Source organism: Thamnophis sirtalis, unplaced genomic scaffold, assembly GCF_051295495.1.
Source record: "Thamnophis sirtalis isolate CommonGarterSnake01/CBP01778 unplaced genomic scaffold, rThaSir2_p1.2 scaffold_10, whole genome shotgun sequence".
In the NCBI taxonomy this organism is placed as follows: Eukaryota; Metazoa; Chordata; class Lepidosauria; order Squamata; family Natricidae; genus Thamnophis; species Thamnophis sirtalis.
In genome coordinates this window covers 63,613,021-63,638,723 of record NW_028261390.1, presented here as the reverse complement: position 1 = coordinate 63,638,723, position 25,703 = coordinate 63,613,021, and the positions used below count along the sequence as shown (strand labels likewise).

The following is a 25,703-nucleotide window of genomic DNA, read 5'->3' as shown; positions in this document are numbered from 1 at the left end:
ACATTAATTTTAACAGCATCTATACAAGTATAGTCGGAAATGTAACGCCACAAACTGTATGTTGTCTGTACTGTTTGCTGTTTGTTGCAAAGAGGCAAATTGCTGGGAGGCAGAAGCAGATTTTCCCCCTTGTTTTCCTCTCCAAAAGCTACGTGTGTCTTATACTTCAGAGCATCTTATACTCTGAAAAATACGGTAAATATATTTTAAATAAAAAGCATATCTTGGTTAGAAATCCATAATGTGTCAATAGCATCCAGGTGGAATGTCTCCTGTATTTGATGGTAACAGTTGTGGGTAGTTCACTGTAGATAAAGCAAGCAGTTTCTGGCTTTATTCTTTTGCTTCTACTGTTCCTTACCATGGCCATTAGGATGCTGGTTAAGAAGAGTCCAACCCAGAATGGAAGGATAAAAACAAGACTAAAACAGATGAAATGGTTGATTTCATTAATTCGAATGTTTCATGCAAAATTGAGCATTTTTGTCGTTTTTTAATTAAATCAATCTGGCTTTACAAATTACAATTAATTTAATAGTAGAAACAAAATACACAATTATAATGTATTGGAAAGAAAACATGTTTTTGTAAAAAAAAAAAAACTTATTTTACTGAGCACAAAAAGGGAAATTAGATTCATCAGCCGGCCTTCTAAGTCTTGCATAGATGCTTAGTCGTTAGAAAAGTATTTCATCACTTCAGGATTTCTGAAATCACTTTCAAATTAGCTAAAGGCGTTTCCCTCCTTTATCTAAAGAACAGGTGAAACATAAGATATAAAAATACAGCATGAAACATATTCACAACAAGTTGTGTGCTTTGATTGACACCAGTAGCTTTCCATAGACAGCACGTATGTGTACTACGGAGCATTTTAACGACTGTTCTACTTACATAATGCACATTGATACTTTGCTACCAAAAAAAAGTACACAGGGATTCGTTTGTTTCCAGTTGAAACACATCTTCATAAAAAGGTGCCAGGCCAGGATGCAATAGTGAGAGTAAGTTTCCCCTTCAGTTCTTTTAACATCCTTGCCAAAGAGGCATGTGCCATTCCTGAGATATTCCTGCCGTTCACTGCAAGGAGGATGTCACCACACCTGGTAGGGGGAGAAGAGAGCAAATAAAGCTAAGTTTAGGCTCATCTGCAATGCCAAGACAGTTTTCTTTATTTTGCAAATGTTTGGTGGTCAGAATTGCCAAAGTTCTCATATTAGGGAAGTTTCCAAAGAGTATTTAATCAAACCTGATCAACTCAGCTTTGCACCAGAGCCTAACTTGAGAATCACTTCAGATGTTTTTTTACTGGGTGGTATAAAATTGAACCTATTTTGATGCATAAATCATTCCTTGGGGAGTGTTTCTGTTGAAGCCATTGGTCAAGTCCCTTTCATTTCGTATAACTGGAAGCACTGTGGCCATACAATACTTTGCTATTTCAGGATGATATTTGGCGGCATAAGAATGTGTTTTCTACGCCACCCAAGTGAGTTAAAGAGATTGTAAAGATATGCCTGAACCTTAGACTCGCATGTTAACATTCACTAGATGCAAAATTAGGTCACACATTTTGGTCACCACAATGTAAAAGGATGTGGAGACTCTAGAAAGAGTGCAGAGAAGAGCAACAAAGATGATGAGGGGACTGGAGGCTAAAACATGAACGGTTGCAGGAACTGGGTATGTCTAGTTTAATGAAAAGAAGGACTAGGGGAGACATGATAGCAGTCTTCCAATATCTCAGGGGTTGCCACAAAGAAGAGGGAGTCAAGCTATTCTCCAAAGCACCTGAGGGTAGAACAAGAAGCAATGGGTGGAAACTAATCAAGGAGAGAAGCAACTTAGAATTAAGGAGAAATTTCCTGACAGAAGAATTAATCCATGGAACAACTTGCCTCCAGAAGTTGTGAATAATCCAACACTGGAAGTTTTTAAGAAGATGTTGGATAGCCATTGGTCTGAAATGGTATAGGGTTTCCTGCCTAAGCAGGGGGTTGGACTAGAAGGCCCCCAAGGTCCCTTCCAACTCTTGTTATTATGTTTATTTCATTTATAAACTGCCACATCTTCAGATTCTTGGCAGTTCAAAGAGCAATTATGGAACAATCCCTCTGAGCCTCACAGCCCCACACCACCTGGAAGAGAGACACAATTTTGCTCCCAGGTGCATGTATTCTCACAATGTGCTTCACTATCAATTAGTGTATCAATTGTCTGGTTTAGCACAATTATGTGTGCCAGGGATCAAAGGCTCAGGTAAGGAGGATAAAACAAGTTGTTACAAAAGAATTCAATCGCTCTGTGTAAAATGTTAACTCGTTTTATGCTAAAACCAACGTTCACTTTCTTGTGTCTATTTCTGTAGCCTAGAGAAAAGAGCTAGCAGTGATTCTCTCTTGGGTAGGAAATACAGTTTCCATCCATTCCTTGTTTGGTACCAAACATTTGCAAAGTAAGTGATATTAAGAAGAAAGTAGGATCTTTATTCAGATTCATTTTCGACTGTGAGAACAATTGCTTCTATAATCAAAGAAGAAGGCAATTGGTAAAGGTGCCCCCGCACATGTGTGCTAGTCGTTTCCGGCTCTAGGGGGCGGTGCTCATCTCTGTTTCTAAGCCGAAGAGCCAGCGCTGTCCGAAGACGTCTCCGTGGTCATGTGGCCGGCATGACTAAACGCCGAAGGCGCATGGGAACACTGTTACCTTCCCACTAAAGGTGGTTCCTATTTTTCTACTTGCATTTTTGCGTGCTTTCAAACTGCTAAGTTGGCAGAAGCTGGGGCAAGTAATGGGAGCTCACTCCGTTATGCGGTGCTAGGGATTCGAACCACTGAATTCCTGACTTTCTGATGGACAAGCTCAGCGTCTTAGCCACTGAGCCACCATGTCCCCTGTGATCAGATCACAAATTTTTCAGTGAGTCAAACATGTTCATAGACTATTCCCTTCTTGGAAATGGTGGGAAGGATCCTTGGAAAACAATTGTGCTTAGATCCTATCCCTATAATCCACAAGTAAAAATGGGAAACATTTTTGTTAACAATCCTGGAAAAAAATGTTTTCAACATAGACAGTACAGAACAAGATGCTTCATGGGTCTAATTTGATCAAAGGGCAACCTCAGTTATAAGACAGAATTTGCTTTTAATCAGTATGTTTTTATTACCTGATTCTTCCATCATTATATGCTGGGGTCCCTTCCACAATGGATTTGATAAAGAACGGCCTGTTTCCACTGCTTTCTTCATAACCTCCCACTATACTGAAGCCAAGACTTCCTGCTGTATTTCTTCGCAACACAATTTCTTTGCAACTGTACAAGGACCTACAAAAAAAACAAAAAAACATTCCATTTAAGTCATATGTCTAACTTAAAGTTCTAGTTGTTCATTACTTTCATTTTGCTTATTTGCTTCTCAGCCATAGCTGACTTTAAATTATCTGCCGTTCAGATTAAGATACATTTAGAAAAGCTGTTTATAGGCTTATAAGCAGCCCTCCATTTAGTAATGGATCCTGGGATTTCTGCTGTATATTGTGATGGGTGTAAGTTGCAGCATCCATGTGAATGACCCATTTCTTGTGGCAGTCACTAAGTGAGTTCACTGCCTCCAATGGGCTTTTTTTTGCCAGAAACTGGAAGAATAGAATAGAATAGAATAGAATAGAATAGAATAGAATAGAATAGAATAGAATAGAATAGAATAGAATAGAATTCTTTATTGGCCAAGTGTGGTGGGACACAAAAGGAATTTGTCTTTGGGGCATATGCTCTCAGTGTACATAAAGAAAAATAAAATACATTAATAAAGAATCATGAGATATTCATAAGATACAACACTTAGTAATAGTCATAGGTTATTAATAAGCAATCAAATCATACTAGGAACAAATAAAACAATATAAATTGTAAATATACAAGCAACATGGATATTGTCATAAGTGAGAAGTACTAGGAAGGAAGAGAAGAATAATAGTAATACAGTCTTAGTAAATTATTGGCAGTGTTGTGGGAATTAGTGGTTTAGCAGAGTGATGGCATGCGGGGAAAAACTATCCTTGTGTCTAGTTGTTCTGGTGTGCGGTGACCTATAGCATCATTTTGAGGGTAGGAGTTGAACCAATTTATGTCCAGGATATAAAGAATCTAGATATTTTCACAGCCCTCTTTTTGACTCCTGCAGTATACAGGTCCTCGATGGAAGGCATGTTGGTAGCCATTGATTTTTCTGCAGTTCTAATTATCCTCTGAAGTCCGTGTCTGTCTTGTTGGGTTGCAGAGCCAAACCAGACAGTTATGGAGGTGCAGAGGGGCAGATGACAGACTCTATAATTCCTCTGCAGAGAATTATATATTAATTATAATTATAGGTATTATATATCGATTATAATTATAATTAAACTGTAAACATCAGTTTCCAGCAAAAAATAATAAGTCGCAGTGACATGGCTGCAAGATGCTGCAACCAGCTGTAAATATGGGCCATTTCCTGGATGTTCAAAATGCAATACATCAGCACAAGGCGGTCCAGCTATTAGAGCTTTTTATCCAAGTCATAAATACTTTGGGGAGGGGGGGTGGGTGTTGTAATTTCAAAGGGTCGCTAAGCAACGAATTGTAAGGATTACCTGCAATTCAGCATTCTGTGTACGCAAAAAGCTTGCAGCATTGCATTATCAACATAGCTGATGAACCTTCTGTGTTGTAATTCCTTGGAGTAATTTAATTGGAGTAATTTAAAAATGAAAACACTGGTTTGTTTCTTTGTTTGTTTTTTAAGGCAAAAGATTTTTGCTCTGTTCTTCTGCAGGATTTTTATAGAATGGTAGATTAGACCCCTGAGAACTACAAGTATTCACCTGCTGGCAGAATATAAATGTATAATGTTTGTATAATAGCTAGCTGGCTTCTAATGTGAAAAGCAGGTGTCTGTTGCCTCTTTTTTTTTCATGGATCCAGTTTTATACGTTTACCATCTGTGCGGGGTTTTCAGCATTCTGAATTCCACTTTTCATGCAGTCACAAATGCAGCAGATTTGCCAATGTCATGATCCAATGTTGTCAGGATTTCACTATTATTGATAGCTATTCTTGGTACTAGGAAGCCACAAGGTTGTGTCTAATCACACGCATTGACTTCCAGAAATTTATTGTATTTAATAAACAACTGTATAGTTCAATTTACTAAAATTGGAGACAATCACACTTTTGAGAGATAATCCGTGCATGATCTTCTCACAATTCTGCAAATGAGTGTTAGGGTTTTTGCGCATAGGGGCTTAATCTTAAAATAGTGAGAAGAAACAACTGTATTTATTAGACTACTATGTCACCAGACTATTCCAGACTCCTTGCTTACAACAGTAAAACAGGAAAAAAAAATTAAAATTCTACAATAAAATAGAAACAACACCAAGCCATTAAAACGCACCCATTCCTCATTTCTAAATGCTCTCTGAAGAATTCAGTTTTTACCAACTTTGAAAAGGCAACAAAGCAAGACAACTGTTTCCTGACTTCAGCTCTCTCCCACGTCACAAAAATGAAGGTGGTTGTTGTTGGTGGTGTGTGTGTGTGTGTGTGTGTGTAAGAGAGAGTGGGAGGGGGGAAAGAGAATGGGAGGGAGGGAGGGAAAGAGAGAGAGGGAAAGGGGGAAGGAGGGAAACAGAAAATGAGAGAGAGGGAAGGAAAGAGGGAGGGAGGGAAAGAAACACACACAGAGAGAAATAGAGGGAGAGAGAAGGAGAGGGAGGGAAACAGAGAATGAAAAAGAGGGGGAAAGAGAGAATGAGAGAGGGGGAAGAGAGAGGGAAACAGGAAGGGAAACAGAGAAAGAAACAGAGAGAAAGAGAGTGGGGGAAAGAGAGGGAGGGTGGGAGGGAAAGAGAGGGAAAGAGAGAAATAGAGAGAGAGAATGCAAGGGAGGGAAACACACGGAGAAACAGAGGGAGAGAAAGAATGAAGGGAAGAGAGAAAGAAACATGAAGGGAAACACAGAGAAACACAGAGAAAGAGAGCGGGGAAAGAGAGGGCGGGAAACAGAGAAAAATAGAGAGAGAATGAGAGAGAGAGACAGAGAGAGAATGAGGGGGGAGAGAGAGAGAAACAGGAAGAGCAGGGGAAAGAGGGAGGGAGGGAAAGGGGGAGGGAGGGAAAGAGAAAAAGAGAATGAGAGGGAGGGAGGGAAAGAGAGGGAGGGAAACACACAGAAACACAGAGAGAGAAACAGAAAGAGGGAGAGAATGCGGGGGAAGAGAAAAAGAAACAAAGAAAGAGAGCGGGGGGGAAAGAGGGAGGGAGGGAGGGAAACAGACACACAGAGAAACAGAGATAAAGGGGAAAAAAGAATGAGAGGGGCAGAAGAGAGAGGGGGAAAGAGAGAGAGGGAGAGAGAGACAGAGGTTATGCAAGTGCAACTGTTATATTCTCTATAAATTAAGTGAAGAGAAAAACTGATAGGATTGTGACTCACTTCCATTTTGGCCCCAGGGTAATGAAAAGTGGACAAAACATCACAGCCCAGTCTCTCTGAAAACTTAACACATCCCAGGCAAGTCGGGATGAATCAGAGCAGCCGCACACCCAAAGCTCCTGTCCATGTGTTTTGGAGATGGCAAAAAGTCTAGCTCTTTTAATGACTGGAACTTGCTTGGGTAATGCTTCTAGGCCTTCGGGACTTCAAAGCGGAAGGCTAAACCCTTCCATTGAGATGGAATGTCTCGCTCGGTCTTCAGTGAGTCATAGTTTAGATGTTCTTGTAGGGTGTTGCATAAGGGAAGTACTCCATGTTCTTCCTCTAGCATGGATATAGTAAGTGTTCTGCTACAGAACATCCTTGTCAGTGTTCATGCTGGAGATTGCATTTTGCTTCACTGAGTCCTGGGCAGTGAAAATAGGTTAAGTAGAGAAAACAATGAAAAGAATCACTTATTCTGAAAAGACCCAGGCAGAGAGAGTAGAGTAGAGTAGAGTAGAGTAGAGTAGAGTATAAGTAGAGTAGAGTAGAGTAGAGTGTATAGTATAGTACAGTGTTGTGACTCAGCAGAAGTTTGCTGTGAGTTGAGTCGGGATGCAGGAATAACAATGCAGCTGGGGCTCGTTACCGTCGTCTTCTGGAGATAAAAGGACTGATGGTGCCATGCCCTGGTTGCAGAAGTCAACGTTCATTCGTTCATTCGTGGCTCGTCGTTCATCGGTCGTGGTTTGTTTGTGAGAGGCACTTGGATAAGTGATTTGCTTTCTGTAACCCTAATTCAAAGAGACACTTGGAGAAGTGATTTGCTTTCTTTCTGTAAACCTGGTGTTGCTGTAATAGCTCTTTGTTTTTGCATTCTGCTTCGTAACCTTTTTGTCAGAGACCTTATTTATGTTTATTTTGGGCTTGCAGCCAGCGTGAGCCAGGACTGATAAAGTTATTTCCTTTTAAGTCTGTCTGACTGTCGTCCGTGAACGAGCGAAGAAGGGGGGACAGAACAGTATAGTATAGTATAGTATAGTATAGTATAGTATAGTATAGTATAGTAGAGTAGAGTAGAGTAGAGTAGAGTAGAGTAGAGTAGAGTAGAGTAGAGTAGAGTAGAGTAGAGTGTATAGTATATTTAACAACCGGTTTGGTGGTTGCTTTCTTTCTCACGCGCCTGCCCACGTCAGCGGTTTTAACAAAACATACCTTCCATGTTACTTCTGGGGAGTAACACACGTGAAGCATGGAAACCCACCCTGCCGTGTGAATCAGCTGAGAGGATATAGGTAAGTAAAGCGCAGGGGTGGGGGTGCAGGCCAACCTGATCGTCGAAGTGAATCCGTTCGTTCCCCAGCTGATCGTCGAGCGACCGTTTCACTCGAACCAGTCCGAATCGGCTGAATCCCACCCCTGGTTTATAAGTGTGGGCAAAATGGTGATAAATCACTTTTTCCAGTGCCATTGTAATGTTGAACGGTCGTTAAACTATTAAATGAATTGTTGTAAGTCAAGGGCTGCTTGTACTGCAAAACTTTCTTTGTTTTTGTTATTGATTTGTAAAGTCAAGTGTACTTGTTTTTGAAGGTGCCTTTGGAATGACAGTCAATCCATGTTAAATAATTCACAAACGATTTCCAGCCTGAAACACACAGTTAATCAGACCCTTATTTCTCCCAAGACAGTTCAATAACAAAAAGGGGGGAAAAAAGAAAATACCCTTGAGGCTTATTTAACCTTTCCTCAGCTTTTGCTGGACGGTTGGGTGCCCTTCGTAGCACAAAACGAGAACTCTGCCCCTACGAGGTTACATTCTTAGACCAAGGGGGAAATGAGTTAATGTGTATTAATGTGATGCATATTCTGGCGAAAAAGACCTGCTTAAAGGGCTTCCAGATGTGGCACGCAAAGCTCAGAAAAAGCAAGAACGGAAAAAAATAAGGCGTCCGATGCAGCTCACAAGGCAAGATTGAAGTAGGCGATAATCAGTTTTGCAAAAAGCAAGCAAATCCAAATACTGAATTCTGAGTGCCTCGTCAAATAAGCAAGGGCTAATAAGAAATACACCCCTGTTCCTGTCAATTATAATCAGCTTTTGCCCCTTTCCTTGTTAATCTGAATTTTTGAAGCCCAACACACTAAGTACAGCATACTAATTCCCCTCGGTTTTCATACACACTGTGGATCCTTTCTGTGAGTGGTGCTGCAGCTGGAGATATGATTACAATGAATTTCCTGTTTCCAAACCTGCTGACATGGTGGGTAATTTTCCTCGAGTAAAAGAGGCCATAGAGAGAGGGGAAGGATGGAGAAACCAGTACATGTATAGTTTGGCATGGGAAGAAGGAGCCCCGGTAAAATTTGCGGCTGGTGCTAAGAAAGCAAAATCTTTCTTTGAGGATACGGGCGTGAAAGCACACACGGACACCCGTTTCCAAATTCTGTGCAAAATAATCAGGCGCCCTCTTTCAAATCACTCCAATAAGGCAGGAATAATGAAAGTCATTTTGCCATGCGATTGCTAAATATCATGCAACCGTTAAAGTTCCCCAGAAAGAAATAAGGCAATGTTATTTCTTTGTTATAAAATAGAGATGATGTTGAGCATTGCCTCATTTCCTGTCTGTGGGTGCTGAGGACACCATTTGTTGTTTACAGTTTCAAGACGTCATTTAAACTATTTAGTCTGATCCTTGCTAAGCTTGGGCGTCCCAAAACACATACACTCGTCTCTATTTTGGGGTGAGGAACTTGTGAAACGCTCTTCTGACCTAGGCTTCCTGAGAAACCATAAATCACAATCTGAGTCCCCCAAACCCTCTTTTATTTATACGGCTGTGAATTATGGTCATTCACAGCCCGCAAGACTTCGAAAACAATCTATGAAGATTCTGACAGATGTCTGCTCGAGTTGCCACAGTCTTTCAGGGTAAGGTTGATAAGCATCCACCTTTATCGTCCTTGAAATGCTGCCAGAGACCTAATTGCCAATTAGTTTTGCAAGGCCAAACTTAGCACAGAGTCGAACAGAAATTCTCAAAGCTTGAACCGACCAAATGAACTGATTGGTTCCTGCAAAAGCTCACGTCCTGTTCGCTCCTCTTTTATGTCGCATGGGAGGGGACAATCATCTCCAAGCCTTACTTCCAAGTCGCCCCTTTTTTCTTAATTGTTCTTCTGGCAGCTCTGCGCACGCACACACTGGGAACAGGCTCCCACTGTTTTTCTGCCTCACTGATGTCAGATTCCGGAGGCAGCACGTCTACCAGACGGCCTTGGCCCCCTCTCTGCCTCCGATGCAGAGCCCTCATCCGAGCCTTCCCCACACTCCAGGACTGGCCCATGTTCCTCCCCAACCTCCTCACTGTCCGACTCTGCTGCCAGCTCCGCAGTCTAACACCAGGCCACAACAAACTGTAGTTACATATTGAGATTGAGATTTATTAGATTTATATGCCGCTCTTCTCCCAAGGACTCAGGGCGGCGTACAACAATTAAAAGAAACACATGATATAAAAGTTAAAAAAAATTAAATGGAATATCCCAAACCCAATTAAAATTGACTATCTATCTATCTATCTATCTATCTATCTATCTATCTATCTATCTATCTATCTATATACATATACATACACACACACACACACACACATCATATACATATACATATACATATACATATACATATACATATACATATACATATACATATACATATACATATACATATACATATACATATACATATACATATACATATACATATACATATACATATACATATACATATACATATACATATACATATCGAATTAAAATTAACAGTGATCAATACTGTATTTTGTTTTGTTCAGGCCAGGCTGGCTTGCCGGAAAAACCAACTTTTTAGGGTGTGTCAGAAGGACCGGAGGTCGGGGATTATATGAAGCTCTGAGGGCAGCTCATTCCAAAGGGAAGGCGCTCCCACAGAGAAGGCTCTCCCCCTGGGGGTCACTAGCCGACACTGTCTGGCCGACGGCACCCTGAGGAAGCTCCCATATCTAACAACAAGGGTCCAGTCATTGATTAAAGGTAAGTTTGCTAATAAGTAAAAGGCCATGAGTTCTACATTTGCACTTCGCACTATTATAAGCCTCTACGCTTGTATTTTTAATATTTCCTTTGGGGGCTCTGCATTCTGTGTTTGCCTCTTCCTCTCCGTTCCTTCTATCCAAGACCCCTTCTTAAGTATTTACACAATCTAGAAACTATGAATTGACCCTAGCTTCTGTTGACTTCTTGGGCGTGTTTATATAATTCCCCAGATCTGACTCTACTTAAAATCTCATCAGCATTTCTACATCCTTTCTCTCTTCATTGTTTTTCTTGGTTTTCACATTTTTTCCCTCCTTTTCCCATCTCCAGCTCTCTCTTAAGAATTCACTTTTATTTACAGTGATCACTTTTTCTTACATTTCAGTTTCTTTCTTTCTTCAGTTCTACCCAGCTCATTTTAATTCTGGGCATTGATGTAACCCATTCATTTATAAGGTTCCACCACAAAAGCGCGTAGGACAAAATCGTGCTCGACAAAAGCGCGCTGTGACGTCATCACAGCGCGACGAAAAAGTTCGAAAAATGTAAAAATAAAGCGAAAACCTTACCCTAAGCCCCCCAAACCTAACCCTAACCCTAACCCTAACCCTAACTCTTAACCTAACCCTAAACCTAACCCTAAACCTAACCGTTAAAGTAATGAAAAACCTAACGCTAACCCTTAACCTAACCCTAACCCTAACCCTAACCCTAACCCTAACCCTTACCTTTATGTGAATCGGCTTGCTTTAATTTAATTTTTATTAATTTTTATTTGAATTTTTCAATCTTTTTCGTCGCGCTGTGATGACGTCAAAGGCGCGATTTTGTCGATCGCGCTTTTGCCGTCCGCGCTTTTGACGGGTCACGATTTATAAGCCAGTGGTTTAATAGGGAAAATGAATAAGGTAAATTCTATCCATAGTTCAGGCTGATACTTGATGGGCTTCATAAAGTAGCATGGAATATAGAACGAGGTGAAAGATAAAGGATTCTGTGTGGACTGCAAAACTCTTAACAATTCTTATCTATAAATGAGGGGGCGGGGAGAATCCTGATATCAGTCTAGGGAAGTGATGGCTAAACCTTTCGGCAGCGAGTGCCAAAATTGGAGCGCATCAGAAACCAAAAGAGAGCAGTTGGCCACTGTGCATGTGCGTGGTGGCCAGCTGCTCTCCGAGTCCCATTGCACGCATGCACGCATGCTAGTTGGTCCAGCGCACATGCGCAACAGCCAGATGCTCTCTCCTGGGGTCTGGCCCATGCATGCGTGCTGGCCAGCTGGTCTTCATGCAAAGAGGTCTTCATGCACCATGCCCAAAAGAGAAGCGGGCGATGACGCCCAAGCCCATCTCTAGCACACATGCCATAGATTCACCACCAAGGGTCTAGAGGCATTATGTCACTGAAGGCCTACTCCAATGGGTCTTAATCATTTCATTGCAATACACATTTCACAATTTCACAAGCACATTTTCAAATGTCCTCTATCAACTGGTTTGCTATTGAAGTCTACATAATAGGCCACAGAATCATAGGATGGTTTGCTTTGATGAAGCAATAAGGAGTAAACAATTATTGCAAAATACAAACAATACAATACAATACAATAGCAGAGTTGGAAGGGAGCTTGGAGGTCTTCTAGTCCAACCCCCTGTCTAGGCAGGAAACCCTACACCACTTCAGACAAATGGTTTATCCAACATCTTCTTAAAAACATCCAGTGTTGGAGCATTCACAGCTTCTGGAGGCAAGCTGTTCCACTGATTAATTGTTCTAATTGTCAGGAAATTTCTAGGTGGCTTCTCTCCTTGATTAGTTTCCACCCATTCCTTCTTGTCCTACCCTCAGGTGCCTTGGAGAATAGTTTGACTCCCTCTTCTTTGTGAGATATTGGAAGACTGCTATCATGTCTCCCCTAGTCCTTCTTTTCATTAAACTAGACATATCCAGTTCCTGCAACCGTTCTTCATATGTTTTAGCCTTCCAGTCCCCTAATCATTTTTGTTGCTCTTCTCTGCACTCTTTCTGGAGTCTTCACATGTTTTTTACATCGTGACAACCAAAACTGAATGCAGGATTCCAAGTGTGGCTTTATTGGATTTCGTTTTGAAGAGACAGACAGATGCTGAATCAGATCAAGGTCTAGTTGAATGAAAAGAAGGACTAGGGGAGACATGATAGCAGTGTTCCAATATCTCAGGGGCTGCTATAAACAAGAGGGAGTGAAGCTATTCTCCAAAGCACCTGAGGGCAGGGCAAGAAGCAATGGGTGGAAATTCCAAAGGTGCTGTTTCAAGAGGCAACTGGACTTTTCTGGGTTTTCTTTGAAGATGTTTCACTTCTCATCCAAGAAGCTTCATCTTTGGGACAACCATGACCTAGATGTCTGAGAATCTCCATAGACAATGGAATGGAAACTAATCAAGCAGAGAAGTAACCTAGGAGAAATTTCCTGACAATTAAAACAATTAATCAGCAGAACAACTTGCCTCCAGAAGTTGTGGATGCTCCAACAAAGTTTGTAAGAAGTTGGACAACCGTCTGTCTGGAATGATATAGGGTTGCCTGTCTGAGCAAGGGGTATAGGCGTATATATGCCTGTTTTTCGGACTATAAGATGCACCAGAGTATAAGACGCGCCTTAGTTTTTGAGAAGAAAAAAACTCCTCTCCTGGTAGGCAGAGGCACCAGAGGTACTCCAGTGACTCTGCCTACCAGCATTCATGGAATTCATCTGGCTAGCATCCTGTCAGTGTGTGAGAGAGTTGAGGTCTTTTTGGAAACAAACAGAGGTACTCCGGTGCCTCTGCCTACCAGCATTCATGGAATTCATTTGGCTAGCATCCTGTCAGTGTGTGAGAGAGTTGAAGGCTTTTTGGAAACAAACAGAGGTACTCCGGTGCCTCTGCCTACCAGCATTCATGGAATTCATCTGGCTAGCATCCTGTCAGTGTGTGAGAGAGTTGAGGGCTATTTGGATACAAACAGTATTTGCTGTGTGAGCAACAAGGAAGGAGACAGCAAGGAGCCTGGGCGTGGCTTGTTCTTTACTAAAGCTGCACGCTGTGCTGATATCTGAAACTAAAACTGAAAGTGAAACTCCTCTCCTCTGCTGAACTACCACGTTGGAAAACATGCTTTTGGTACTGTATATTTACTTCTTATATTTACTTATGTTCCCCCCCCAAAATGGCTTAAAAATAATCCTTGCACACATGTAACGTATAACTGAAACAAAACCACAAACACCCGCTTTCCAGTATAATCTTATATATTGCAATAAATATGAATAAGACTGAATAAAACAAAAGATTTGTGGCAAATCTGTTAAGAGTGTCTTGTGTAATTGTTTTTCCTTATTTTTATGGGCTGCTGAAGTTCAGGTTGAGGGTAAATTTAATAGTGTGTCATCCTGGCAGTACCTCATTCTTTTTTTAAAAAAAAAAATCAGGTTGATATAAATGTTGCAATGAAGTATAAATCAGATCCCAAGAAGACATTTAAATGCATTTTGTGAGTGGGTAACAAACTATGCACTTTGTGGTTTCATTTTATTTGGGTTTTCTTTCTTTTTTTGGTACAAAAATATAACACAGCTGCTTCTAGCCCATTAGAACAGTTTTTAAGGCTGGCGGAGGGTGAACGGGAAAACGGTTTGGACAATTTCACCACCACTGTGTGCAGAGTTTTTGAACATCTGGGCAAAGACAAACAATTTAAAACAACCTAGAACTGAAATGGTGCCTGTGAAATCTGCAAGCTGTACAGATGTTGTGCAAAGACCCAGGGTGGTCCAATCTCAAAGCAGGACTTTCTATGGATGTACAGGTAGTCCTTGGCTTACGATAGTTCATTTAGTGACCGTTCGAAGTTACAACAACACTGAAAAAAGTGTGGGAAGGGGAAGAAAAAAGGGGAAGGATACTGCAAAATCTCCATTCCCTCCACACTCCAGGGGAAGGATACTGCAAAATCCCCATTCCCTCCCCACTCCAGGGGAAGGATACTGCAAAATCCCCATTTTCCTCCGATCACATGCGACTCATGAGGGAGAGGATAGATGGGGACGGGGCCAGTCAGAGGTGGTATTTACCAGTTCTCAGAATTTTTGCTACCGGTTCGCCCGAACCTGGTGAATGCCACTTCGACCAGGTCACGAGATTAGAATTCAGATGCTTGGCAACGAAATCATATTTATGACGGCTGCAGTGTCCCCGGGGTCATGGGATGACGAAGTTTCATTTTAATGTATGCCGGTTAGGGTACATTTGAAGTGACTATAAAGTCCAGTCCTCTTATCATATTTTGTGACCTTCTGACAAGCAAAGCTAATGGGGAAGCCAGATTTGCTTAACAACTGTGTTAGTAACTTAACAACTGTAGCGATTCACTTAACAACTGTGGCAAGACCCAAAGGTGCTTTTTCCTGAGGCAACTGGACTTTACTTCTCATCCAAGAATTCCACACTATCCTGTCAGAGCTGAAGAAGCTTCTTGGATGAGAAGCAAAACGTCTTCAAAGAAAAAACAAGAAAGTCCAGTTGCCTTTTGAAAAAGCACCTTTGGGACAACCATGATCTGGATGACTGAGAATCTCTCCAGACTTTTAGCTATCCAATTTGGGAGTAGGAATAGATTTCCAGAGGGAAAAATGGCAAACTACAGGAACCAGAAGCACTAACTCGCATAACCCTGAGGACAGAGATAAACCCCCAAGTGCTTCAATGACCCTCTTAAAGGATGCAAAGGACCAGCTGTCTGCAAGGAGTATAAATCCTTCCATTCCAGGGGTGGGTTTCAACCGGTTCGCGGCGGTCCCTGCGATCCGGTTGGTTGCCGAACCCGGAAGTAAGTAACTTCCGGGAACGGCGAAGGCCCCCCCCCCGCACGCCCGCGCGCGCCCGCTCCTTACCCGGTTTTGATAATTCTGCGCTTCCACGCATGCGCAGGACGCATACAGCGCCTGCACGATCCTCCAGGAGCAGCTGGAGCATCGCACAGACGCTAGTATGCATGCGCGCGGCGCGCGTGTGTGCGCGAGGACGCTGCATACGTGCGCGAGGACGCCGCTGGCCTCGTTCCAACCGAACCGGTTGGAACGGGGCGAGAAACCCACCCCTGGTCCATTCCCCACTATCCTGTCAGAGCTGAAGAAGCTTCTTGGATGAGAAGAGAAACCTCTTCAAAGAAAAAACAAATAAATCCCAGTTGCCTCTTGAAAAAGCATCTTTGGGACAACCGCGTCCTGGATGACTGAGAATCTCCATACACAACTGTGGCAAGAGAAGTTGTAAAATGGGGAAATTTTTCCTTCGCAACCGTCTCGCTTAGCGACAGAAATGCTGGGCTCCATTGTGGTGGTACGTTGAGGGCTACCTGTAATGCACAATGGGTAACCTGTATAATGGCCAGTGTTGGGGAACCTTTTCGGCACTGAGTGCTGAAATAGGAGCGCACGCAGGCGGGAGCGCTGGAAACCGGAAGAGCAGTCGAGCTTCCGATTTCTGATGTGCACATGCGAATGCAAAGACCAACTGTTGTGCACGCACAAGCGAAGACCTGCATGTGCACCAGGGAGCTGCTCTTGTGGTTTCTGATGCCCCCACGCATACGAAGACCAGCTGGCCAGCACACATGTGCGCACCGGAATCCAAAAGAGCGACAGGCAATGGCTGGCATGCCAGGAGAGATGGCTCTGCGTGCCACTTCCAGCACATGTGCTGTGCTGCCCCAGCAGTATATAGCCAGCAGTATATAGCTAATGTAGGAATTAAGAACAGCCTCCTTTAAGAAACTACCTTATGGGAAATGTAGGCAGAGACTGCCTTATGGGAAATGTAGTTCCATGACATGTGATCACATCTGTATTTCTTATTGGCCACCGGGGCATTCTCACTGTGTGAAAAGTTTATAGCCGGTCAGTTTAAATGCCTTTGTGAACTGGAATAGTAGTGTTTGTATCTCCGCTCAGCATGGGAGTGAAATCATCATCTTTTTACACCACGTGATGGGACAGATTATGGAAAGTCAGAAGTATCTTAACACTGAACTGTAAGTTTTGTATTAAGAGTGGCTGATAATAAGCTTGAGCTGAATGAGATTCCTAAGCGTGGAGTTAACTGCATGTCACAAGTGCCATAGGTTAGCCATCCGGGGCTAGGTCTATTAAAAAGAGAAAAGAAGGGGCAGGAACATTTCAAGATCTTCTTGCTGCCTTAAACCAGGTCAGTATGTCCTGTGTCCAGGAATACATCCATAGCTATGACAGATGCAGCATGGGGAAAGCAAAAGAGATTTCAAAGAGCCTGGAGTTAATTCAAATATCTGTGCAGTGCATTAAGCCGAGCGAGAATCACATAAGCCTCATAAAACTTCCTTTGCTTGAACTCACCTTGGTAATTCAAGCCACATCACCCAGGAAGGAGACCACTCGCTCTGACTGGAGGTTCTCAAATTGGCATCAGGCAATAAGTCCCCGTTTTCTCCTTCCGTGGTCTCACACGCTTTCAGTTCTAGTGCTTTGAACACCACCGACGAGGAGACATTTTTCAAATGGGCTACCGCCTCTCCGCGGCTGACACCTGTCAGATCAATTCCATTCACGTTGAGCAGGATATCTCCTGTTGGACATGAAAAACAAAATAGTGGAAACATTTTTAATTCAACGCTACGCTCACCACTTACCTTCGCTACCAGTTCGCAAATCTGAGCTCGCCTGAGCTACCTCCGCACATGTGCAGGACCTTCCGCGCATGTGCAGAGCATCAAAAATAGGACGTGATGACGTCTAGGTGAGCAGGAGTCTGCTACTGCCTGCAACGGTAAGTAGAACAGCAGGGGGGGGGAATCCACTGTGCCGAGCGATTTAAATTAGCTAGAAAGCAGGAAATCCGAATATTCTAGCTAATATAAATAGTGCATCACAGCTGATTGTCGGAAATACCAGTTCGCCAGAATTGGTAGCATTTTTTTTTGTTCCACCACAAAACCGCGGTAGACTAAAGCGCGTGTGACTAAAGCGCGGTGACAAAACCGCACCGTCAAAACCGCGCGACAACAGCGCGCCGACAACAGCGCGCCGACAGAAGCGCGCTGTAACATAACCCTAAAAATAACCCTAAACCTAACCCTAAACCTAACCCTAAACCTACCCTAAACCTAACCCTAAACCTAACCCTAAACCTTACCTTAAGTTAAATCGCGGTTCTGTCGGAGCGCTGTTGTCGATGCACTGTTGTCGGCGCGCTTTTGACATTGCGGTTTTAGCGCCGCGGTGTTGTCGGCGCGCTTTTGACGTTCACGGTTATGTCGTGCCACGTTTTTTTTATTACTGGTTCAGGTGGACTGGCAGCATTATTTACTACTGGTTCGAGCAAACCATTGCGAACCGGTAGCATTTCACCACTCCAAAAGGGACCAACTCGGACTGTTTATGACTGGATATGATCACTGGTCTCATGTACATTTTTGATGGAGATTTATATTAATACTATATTTTTATTTGGGTTTTGTATGTACTCTGCCCTAAATTCCATTTTTAGAACAACAGTGTCACCAAGAAGCTTAATGTTTTTCTTAGTTACAATTATCAGAGCTATTGCAAATGTACATAGAGTCTACATTTAATTTCCAGATCAGAAAGTTCCAGAAACTTAGTTTTGGACATCTTTTTAACTCCAGGCCTTAATCAACCATTTATAAAAATGGAAATCAATTGTTTTGGGCAAAAGAGATGTATGTGCTATCTGGAATTAATGACAATACATTTGTGGCCCTATGAATATTGCAGCAGAATATGCCTAAGTGTGCACAGGGAGATGTACAGTATGTGTAAATAATGGAAAATTAAGTATTTGTGAATGTTGTTGGTTTGTCTGTTTCGGTACCTTTAAAAACATTACTATAATTTATTGTTAAGCTCATCAAGACTAATTCTAGATTGCTATGTTCTTGGAAACTGCTAACCTACAAATGCCGACTAACCTGAAAAAAATTCAAATATATGAAGCTAATCTGTCTAATATGCTCACTAAACTCCTTACGCTCTCATTGACAATAATTAATAACTCTGTGGTTGGCATCCTCTACATTAAACAAATAATTGGCATGTGTTAATTAATTAATTACTTAATTAATTAATTAGTTAACTTATTTACTTTATCATATCCTTATATAGGGTTAGGGTCCTTATATATTTAAGGGGTCTAATGTTGACTAGATAATACTGTTCCAAGTAAGAATGCTAGATTGTAAGTATGAGTTAATTGGTATATAATCATGCACCCATCTTGCATTAACAGGGGTGGGCCGCTACAGGTTTGCCTGGGTTCGGGAGAACCTGTAGCTAACATTATGACCGATTCGGAGAACCTCCAAATCCCACCGCTGGCAGGCTCCTCCCCTCCCAGGAGTCTCCATGTGGCCCGTTTTGGATCCGAGGTAAGTGCAGGGCCCATGCGGAGGCTTGGGGAGGGGGTGAAACGGGCCTTCTGGAAGTTCTGGAAGGCCAGAAACGGGCCTCTGGAGAGCCTCTGGAGCCTGAGGGAGGAAGTTTTCACCCTCCCAGAGGCTCGAGAAAAGCCTCCAGAGCCTGGGGAAGGCAAAAACACGCCGCCCCCCGCCATGTGCAGGAGGCAGACTAGGCCACACCCACCATGGCCACACCCACCCAGCAACTGAGCAGAGAATCTGTTGCTAATTTATATATATATATATATATATATATATATATATATATATACATATATATATATATATATATATATATATATATATATATATATATATATATATATATATATATATATTTATTTATTTATTTTCAAAAGAAACATACAAATCCTCCTTCTTTACATACTGTAGAAAGTGTATCAGTTGGTTACAAAAGGCTTTCGTGCGTCTCTTCCACCGTCATCAAATATAATTCATATTAATTCTAATATCTTAACTCAGATATTTATTATATTACCATAATCATACCTCTACTTTTATTTGACTACGATTATTTAAACGTCCTTCATCATAAAATAAACCAAGATTTAATACATAACCACATACTGGCATTTCATTTACTTATTTATAAAATCCTCCATGAACATTAGATCCTCATATCCTATTCTAGCTAAACATCCGTAATATTTAATACCAAAATTTTGTAATCCTCCTTTCCAAATCCCTGTTTACCATTTACATCCAGTTTGTTGCTGAAACTTTTGAAGCCCAGCCCTGTTTGCATATATTTAGGAGGAAAGAGAGATCAACATCTTTTAGTGGGTATTCAAATGTTTGAAATTAATCGTTATTAATGATGGTTTAAGACTTTAGTGCGCACAATCATGGATTGAAAAATTGATATGCCTATAGGAGAGGGGACGTCATATCTTGCATGTTAAACTCCCCCACCCTTCCTAAACGTGGCTAATTCATAGCACGCTATCCCCAAAATGATGTGCAAAACTAACATTTGGGAGCACTGAAAACAAGTTTAAACTTGGGGAGAACCCTGAAAAAAAAGTGTCAGGTTTTTTTACAGATACTTGTGGCATCTGGAACAAATTAGGAGGCAATTTCTTCTCTGTTGTCAATTTATCTCCAGCCATTTTAGATGCCGACTCCCACATGGGAATAGGTAATGCTGGAACTGGATAACATATGGAGACATCGGTGTAAAAAAATTAAGGTTAAAAAACTGACAGGGAGATCAGATTTTATTTTTAATAATAGCAGAACGTAGGCACATTCAAAATTAAATTCCATGAAGTTCAATGGAACTTGCCTCTTGGTTCAGAAGCATAAAAGTGCATCATTTGCTAACTTTTTTTGGCTGCTATATGAGGTGGGGTCAGGCTGACTGATAGTGAACGATCATTTAGTACCAGGGGTGGGCTTCAAAAATTTCAGCAAGGGGTTCTCTGTCCAGTTGCTGTGTGGGCATGGCGGGGTGGGCGTGGCCTAGTCGGCCTCCTGTATAACAACAGGGGGAGGGTTCCGCCTTCCCCAGGCTCTGGAGGCTTTCCTTGAGCCTCTGGGTGGGTGAAAACTGTCTCCCCGGGCTTCAGATGCCCTCCGGAGGCCCGTTGACCCCCCTCCCCAGCCTCCACACAGGCCCTGCACTTATCTTGCATTCAAAACGGGCCACATGGAGACTCCTGGGAGGGGTGGGGTTGGATGGGCGGGGCCAGCCAGGGGTAGGATTTTGAGGTTCTCCGAACTGGCCATAATGTTAGCTATGAGTTCTCCTGAACCTGGGCAAACCCGTATCAGCCCACTCATGTTTAGTACCCAATTATAGCAGAATGGGGAGTTGAAGTGGCTCTCCACTGATCTAAACCAAAACTTCAATCATGATACCAAGGGTCAGCAACCTGCGGCTCTGGAGCCGCATGTGGCTCTTTCATCCCTCTGCTGTGGCTCCCTGTCGCCAGTCAGCAGCACCACAATTTTGAGAGGAGCTTCCGGTTTGGGGCGGGGGAGTAGGACGTGCCAGGAGGAGACTCTATGGCAAGGGGTGGGTTTTCTGGTCAGCTCCATAATTGATAAGACTTTCGGTTAGGACAGGGAGAGGAAAAAGGATGCCGCGCTAGGAGGAGACTCTATGGTGGGGAAACAGGACTTCCAGTAGGCTCCAGAATTGAATGGAGGGCTTCTGGTGGCTCTTTGTGGTTTTTTTTTCCTATGAAAAAAACGGTTTCACCACAAAACCGCGTTCGACTAAAGGGCGCTTGACGAAACCGCGTAGCTGATGTCATCACAGCGCGACAACAGTGCGGAGAAAAAAGCACGCTGTAAACGCTAAACCTAAAATTAACCCCTAAACCTAAACCTAACCCCCCTAAACCTAACCCTAAACCTAACCCTTAACCTAACCCTAAACCTAACCCTTAACCTAATGCTAAACCTAATCCTAACCCTTAACCTAACCCTAAACCTAACCCTAACTCTTAACCTAACCCTAAACCTAACCCTAACCCTAACCCTTAACCTAATCCTAAACCTAACCCTAACCCTAAACCTAACCCTTACCTTAACTTGAATTGGCTTGCTTTCAAAGCGCTATTTAAAGCGCCCTTCTTTCTCCGCGCTCGCTGTTGTCGCCCTGCTGATGACGTCAGCGACGCGGTTTAATCAGGCGCGCTTTAGTCGAGCGTGGTTTTGTCATGCCACGGAAAAAAACTGAGTGTTTAAGGTTGCCGACCCCTGTATTATACATTCAATGACTAATTGACTTCCCTTTTTTTCATAGGAAATATCTGGAGCTTTAGGAAAATTAAAATCTTTACTGAAAACGATGCCAATGTCAGAAGTGAATGAGTGGAGACTGGTTTTTCAGGAGCCTTGTTTCTAATAAATCAGGAAGCATCTCCATACTCCTTGGTCCACATCTGGCTGTCGTCATTATTTTGTGTGTGTGTCAAATAAGACCTTTCCTTGTGCCAGTAAGAGTAGGAGGTAGGTCATGTTGCTGAATCTGCAGTCTTTCAAGCAATCAAAGTGTTTCCTTATTAGTTCTCGCCTGAAAAGCAGGATTCTCCCAAGCCACAACTTACATGATATGAGATAAATCTAGGAATAGATGTTTTCTCAGACGAGATAATGAACAGAGTTCTTTAAAATTGCTCCTTTGGCACCACCAGGGGAAAACGTAGAGTGGTTGCTGTTATAAAACTTAAGTATTTTATAAAGAGTTAGCAAACTGTATTGCATTTTAAAGTAAATGTTGTTACTCCTAGAGTCTCTTGTTTTTTAGCTCAGCTGATTCGCGGAGTGGATTGCCGTGCCTCAGTTCAGCTCACCAGCGCTGACACCGAGGGTGGTCTTTGAGTACTGCGCGAAGGACGCTCTCATAGAACCGGTAGGAAAAGATTTGAAATCCTACCACTGGGGCACGTGGCCTCATGTGGGGGGAATGTGTGCACATGCCCGAGGGGCCCTGCGCTGCAATGTCCATAAGAAAAAAATTGGCTACAGTATAGTACCATCTTGTACCAATTATCTGGACATACCTTTAACAATCTTTGGACCATAATGTTATTATCCACTTTTAATGTAAATACTTTTAATTATATTTTAATGTTAGTATTTTTAATATAGTGTAAAGACAAATGTATATTGCTGGTCTTTGACCGTAATAAAGATCTTACTTACTAACTTACTCTCCCTCGTGTGCCCATCCCCCTCCGCATGCACGACAGATACCTGAAGACAAGTTGGCCGGCGGGAGGCGGGTGCAGATCCACGGTGGAGCTCAGCTGGGGCAACGACTGGCATGCCTGCAGAGAGGGCTCTGTGGGCCACCATCACAGGTATAGGGTCTCCTGTTTTGAGCAGGGGATTGGACTAGAAGACCTCCAAGGTCCCTTGAAACCCTGTTATTTGAATGTTTTGTGTTCCAGTGATCCAATCCAGTCTAATTTGACTTCTCCAAGATTCAACAGTACAGTAATGACAGAAGAAGCCAGCACAAAAACTGTTCCAGCTCAGCACATTTTAAAAAGTACATACAGAAGACTGAAAAATGAAGTTGCTTTGAGGTGGATTCCCATCTCAAAATATGTCCTAAACTGACATGCAATCACCTGTTTTTATTCGGCCGTCTCTGCTGATGACTCCACCCGGCTCAACACTTAAGACATAAATAGGTAGGTTCCACTCTCTGTGTGAAGACAGACCTCCTGCCACCGTCATTCCCAGGGACTCTGCATTATCTTTTCGGACAATGACCACTTTTTCCTGATAGGTTACTGCGTGAAGGGCACTCTGTGAAGGACAAAGAGAAAACATAAATTCAGTCACTGGGCAAAGGTTAATTGGGACCAGTTTATCATTCATTCATTTGTGCTTTAAGGAAAAGAAGGAGGAGGGGAGACATGATAGCAATATCTCAGGGGTTGCCACAAAGAAGAGGGAGTCAAGCTATTCTCCAAAGCACCTGAGGGAAGAACAAGAAGCAATGGGTGGAAACTAATCAAGGGGAGAAGCAACTTAGAACTGTGGAGAAATTTCCTGACAGTGAGAACAATTAATCCATAGAACAACTTGCCTCCAGGGGTTGTGAATGCTCCAACACTGGAAGTCTTTAAGAAGATGTTGGATAACCATTTGGCAGGAGGTTGGATTAGAAGACCTCCAAGGTCCCCTCTAACTGTTATTCTATTCTATCTCCTTTGCAATAAAATAATCCAGGTTGAGTTCATTTCTATTTTTGTGATTTTTCTCGCTGGCAAGTTTGTTGGTTTGAAAGGAAATGTCTTTTTTTTTGCAAGTCAGCGAACTTTTGAACCGAAGCATGGAAATTCTATTTCCTCTGTCTCGGTAAAATAGGCTATTCTTAAAAATGCTTCCACAGAGAAGAAGGTGATGTTGTTGATCTCTTGAAGACTGATCTGCTGTCACCAACTTCATTTTGTTAGGAAGAGGAGGAAATTACTGATTTCTCCTTAGGTCACGAGCAAAACCTTTTAGAAGTTTCTCTTAAAAGCTCCCTCGGAGCAACTTCTCATTTAGATTGCAATAAATGCCAAGCAATCTTAAAGGCCCAAAAGGAATGCTGGTGAATGGGTTTCCTTCTTTCCTTTTAGATTATAAAAGAACATTTATGCACGGAATGAGGGGATAGTGAGGGTAAGTGGAAGAAACTGAAATTTATTCCGTACTTAGTTTTGCTACCGATAACCAAGACCTTTAGTTCCAAGAAAGTTTTCTCAGGGGTGATTTTTTTAAAAAAATAACCAAATTCCATCTAGGCTTATAGCATTACTGTGGGGGCTCCATTGATAGGGAAATCCCAATAGGTTGCCTCCATGGTGATATTCGTTGTTTTGTAAACATTGGCAGCAATTTATTCTGGGAGGCTGATATCTGTCTTTGAACATTAGATGTTAGATAGATAGATAGATAGATAGATAGATAGATAGATAGATAGATAGATAGATAGATAGATAGATAGATAGATAGACAGACAGACAGACAGACAGACAGACAGATGATAGATAGATAGATAGATAGATAGATAGATAGATAGATGATAGATAGATATAGAGATAGATAGACAATGATAGATAGATAGATAGATAGATAGATATAGAGATAGGTAGACAATGATAGATAGATAGATAGATAGATAGATAGATAGATAGATAGATAGATAGATAGATAGATAGATAGATATAGAAGATAGATAGAAGATAGATAGATAGATAGATAGATAGATAGATAGATAGATAGATAGATAGATAGATAGATATAGATAGATCTAGCCGTTATGGACTGGATGAGGGTTAACAAGCTTGTGCTCAACCCAGAAAAGACTGAGTGGCTGTTGTGTTTCCCTCCCAAAGATTCCACCAATATTCCATCTCTCAGGCTGGGGGGTCAAATTCTATACCCCTCAGAGAGGGTTCACAACTTGGGAGTCCTCCTAGATCCACAGCTATCGTTTGACCACCACCTGACGGCTGTGGCTAGGGGGGCATTCGCCCAGGTTCGCCTGGTACGCCAGTTGCCACCCTACCTGAATCGGGAGGCACTCACAACGGTCACCCGGGCCCTTGTGACCTCTAGGCTGGAATACTGCAATGTGCTCTACATGGGGCTGCCCTTAAAGAGCATCCGGCGTCTTCAGCTGGTACAGAACGCGGCCGCGCGAGCGATTGTGGGTGCACCGCGGTTCACCCACATAACACCTATCCTCCGCGAGCTGCGCTGGCTACCTGTCGATTTCCGGATGCGCTTCAAGGTGCTATTAGTCACCCATAAAGCCCTGCATGGTAGTGGATCTGGATACTTGAGAGACCGCCTCCTGCCAATTACCTCCCTGCGACCAATTAGATCACACAGATTGGGCCTCCTCCGTATTCCATCGGCCAGCCAGTGTCGGCTGGCAACTACAAGGAGGAGGGCCTTCTCAGTAGTAGCCCCGACCCTTTGGAATGAACTCCCCGTGGAGATTCGTACCCTCACCACCGTCCAGGCCTTCCGCACAGCCTTGAAGAACTGGCTAGCCCGTCAGGCCTGGGGACAAGGATAGCTGCCCCTCCCGAATGATGAATGTATGTTGCTTATTGTTTTTATTATATGTGTCTATGTTACTGTTTGCATTTCCCCCCCCCCTGATTTTATGTGAGCCGCCCTGAGTCCCCTCAGGGAAAAGGGCGGCCTACAAAT

General features: G+C 42.6%; 1 protein-coding gene across 4 annotated transcripts in view; it reads right to left on the bottom strand.

Annotated features, from left to right (window-relative positions):
• Positions 1-467: 467 nt before the first annotated feature.
• Positions 468-25,703, bottom strand: part of LNX1 (ligand of numb-protein X 1) — a 148,193-nt gene continuing 122,957 nt past the window's right edge. For all 4 annotated transcript variants that reach the window (XM_087724735.1, XM_087724736.1, XM_087724737.1 and 1 more), the window contains 4 exons: positions 23,117-23,297; positions 16,933-17,161; positions 3,170-3,328; positions 468-1,103 (listed from right to left, as the gene is read on the bottom strand). In XM_087724735.1, the coding sequence (XP_087580861.1) occupies positions 968-1,103; positions 3,170-3,328; positions 16,933-17,161; positions 23,117-23,297 (705 nt within the window). In that variant the 3' untranslated portion in view covers positions 468-967. The remainder of the gene's footprint in view (positions 1,104-3,169; positions 3,329-16,932; positions 17,162-23,116; positions 23,298-25,703) is intronic.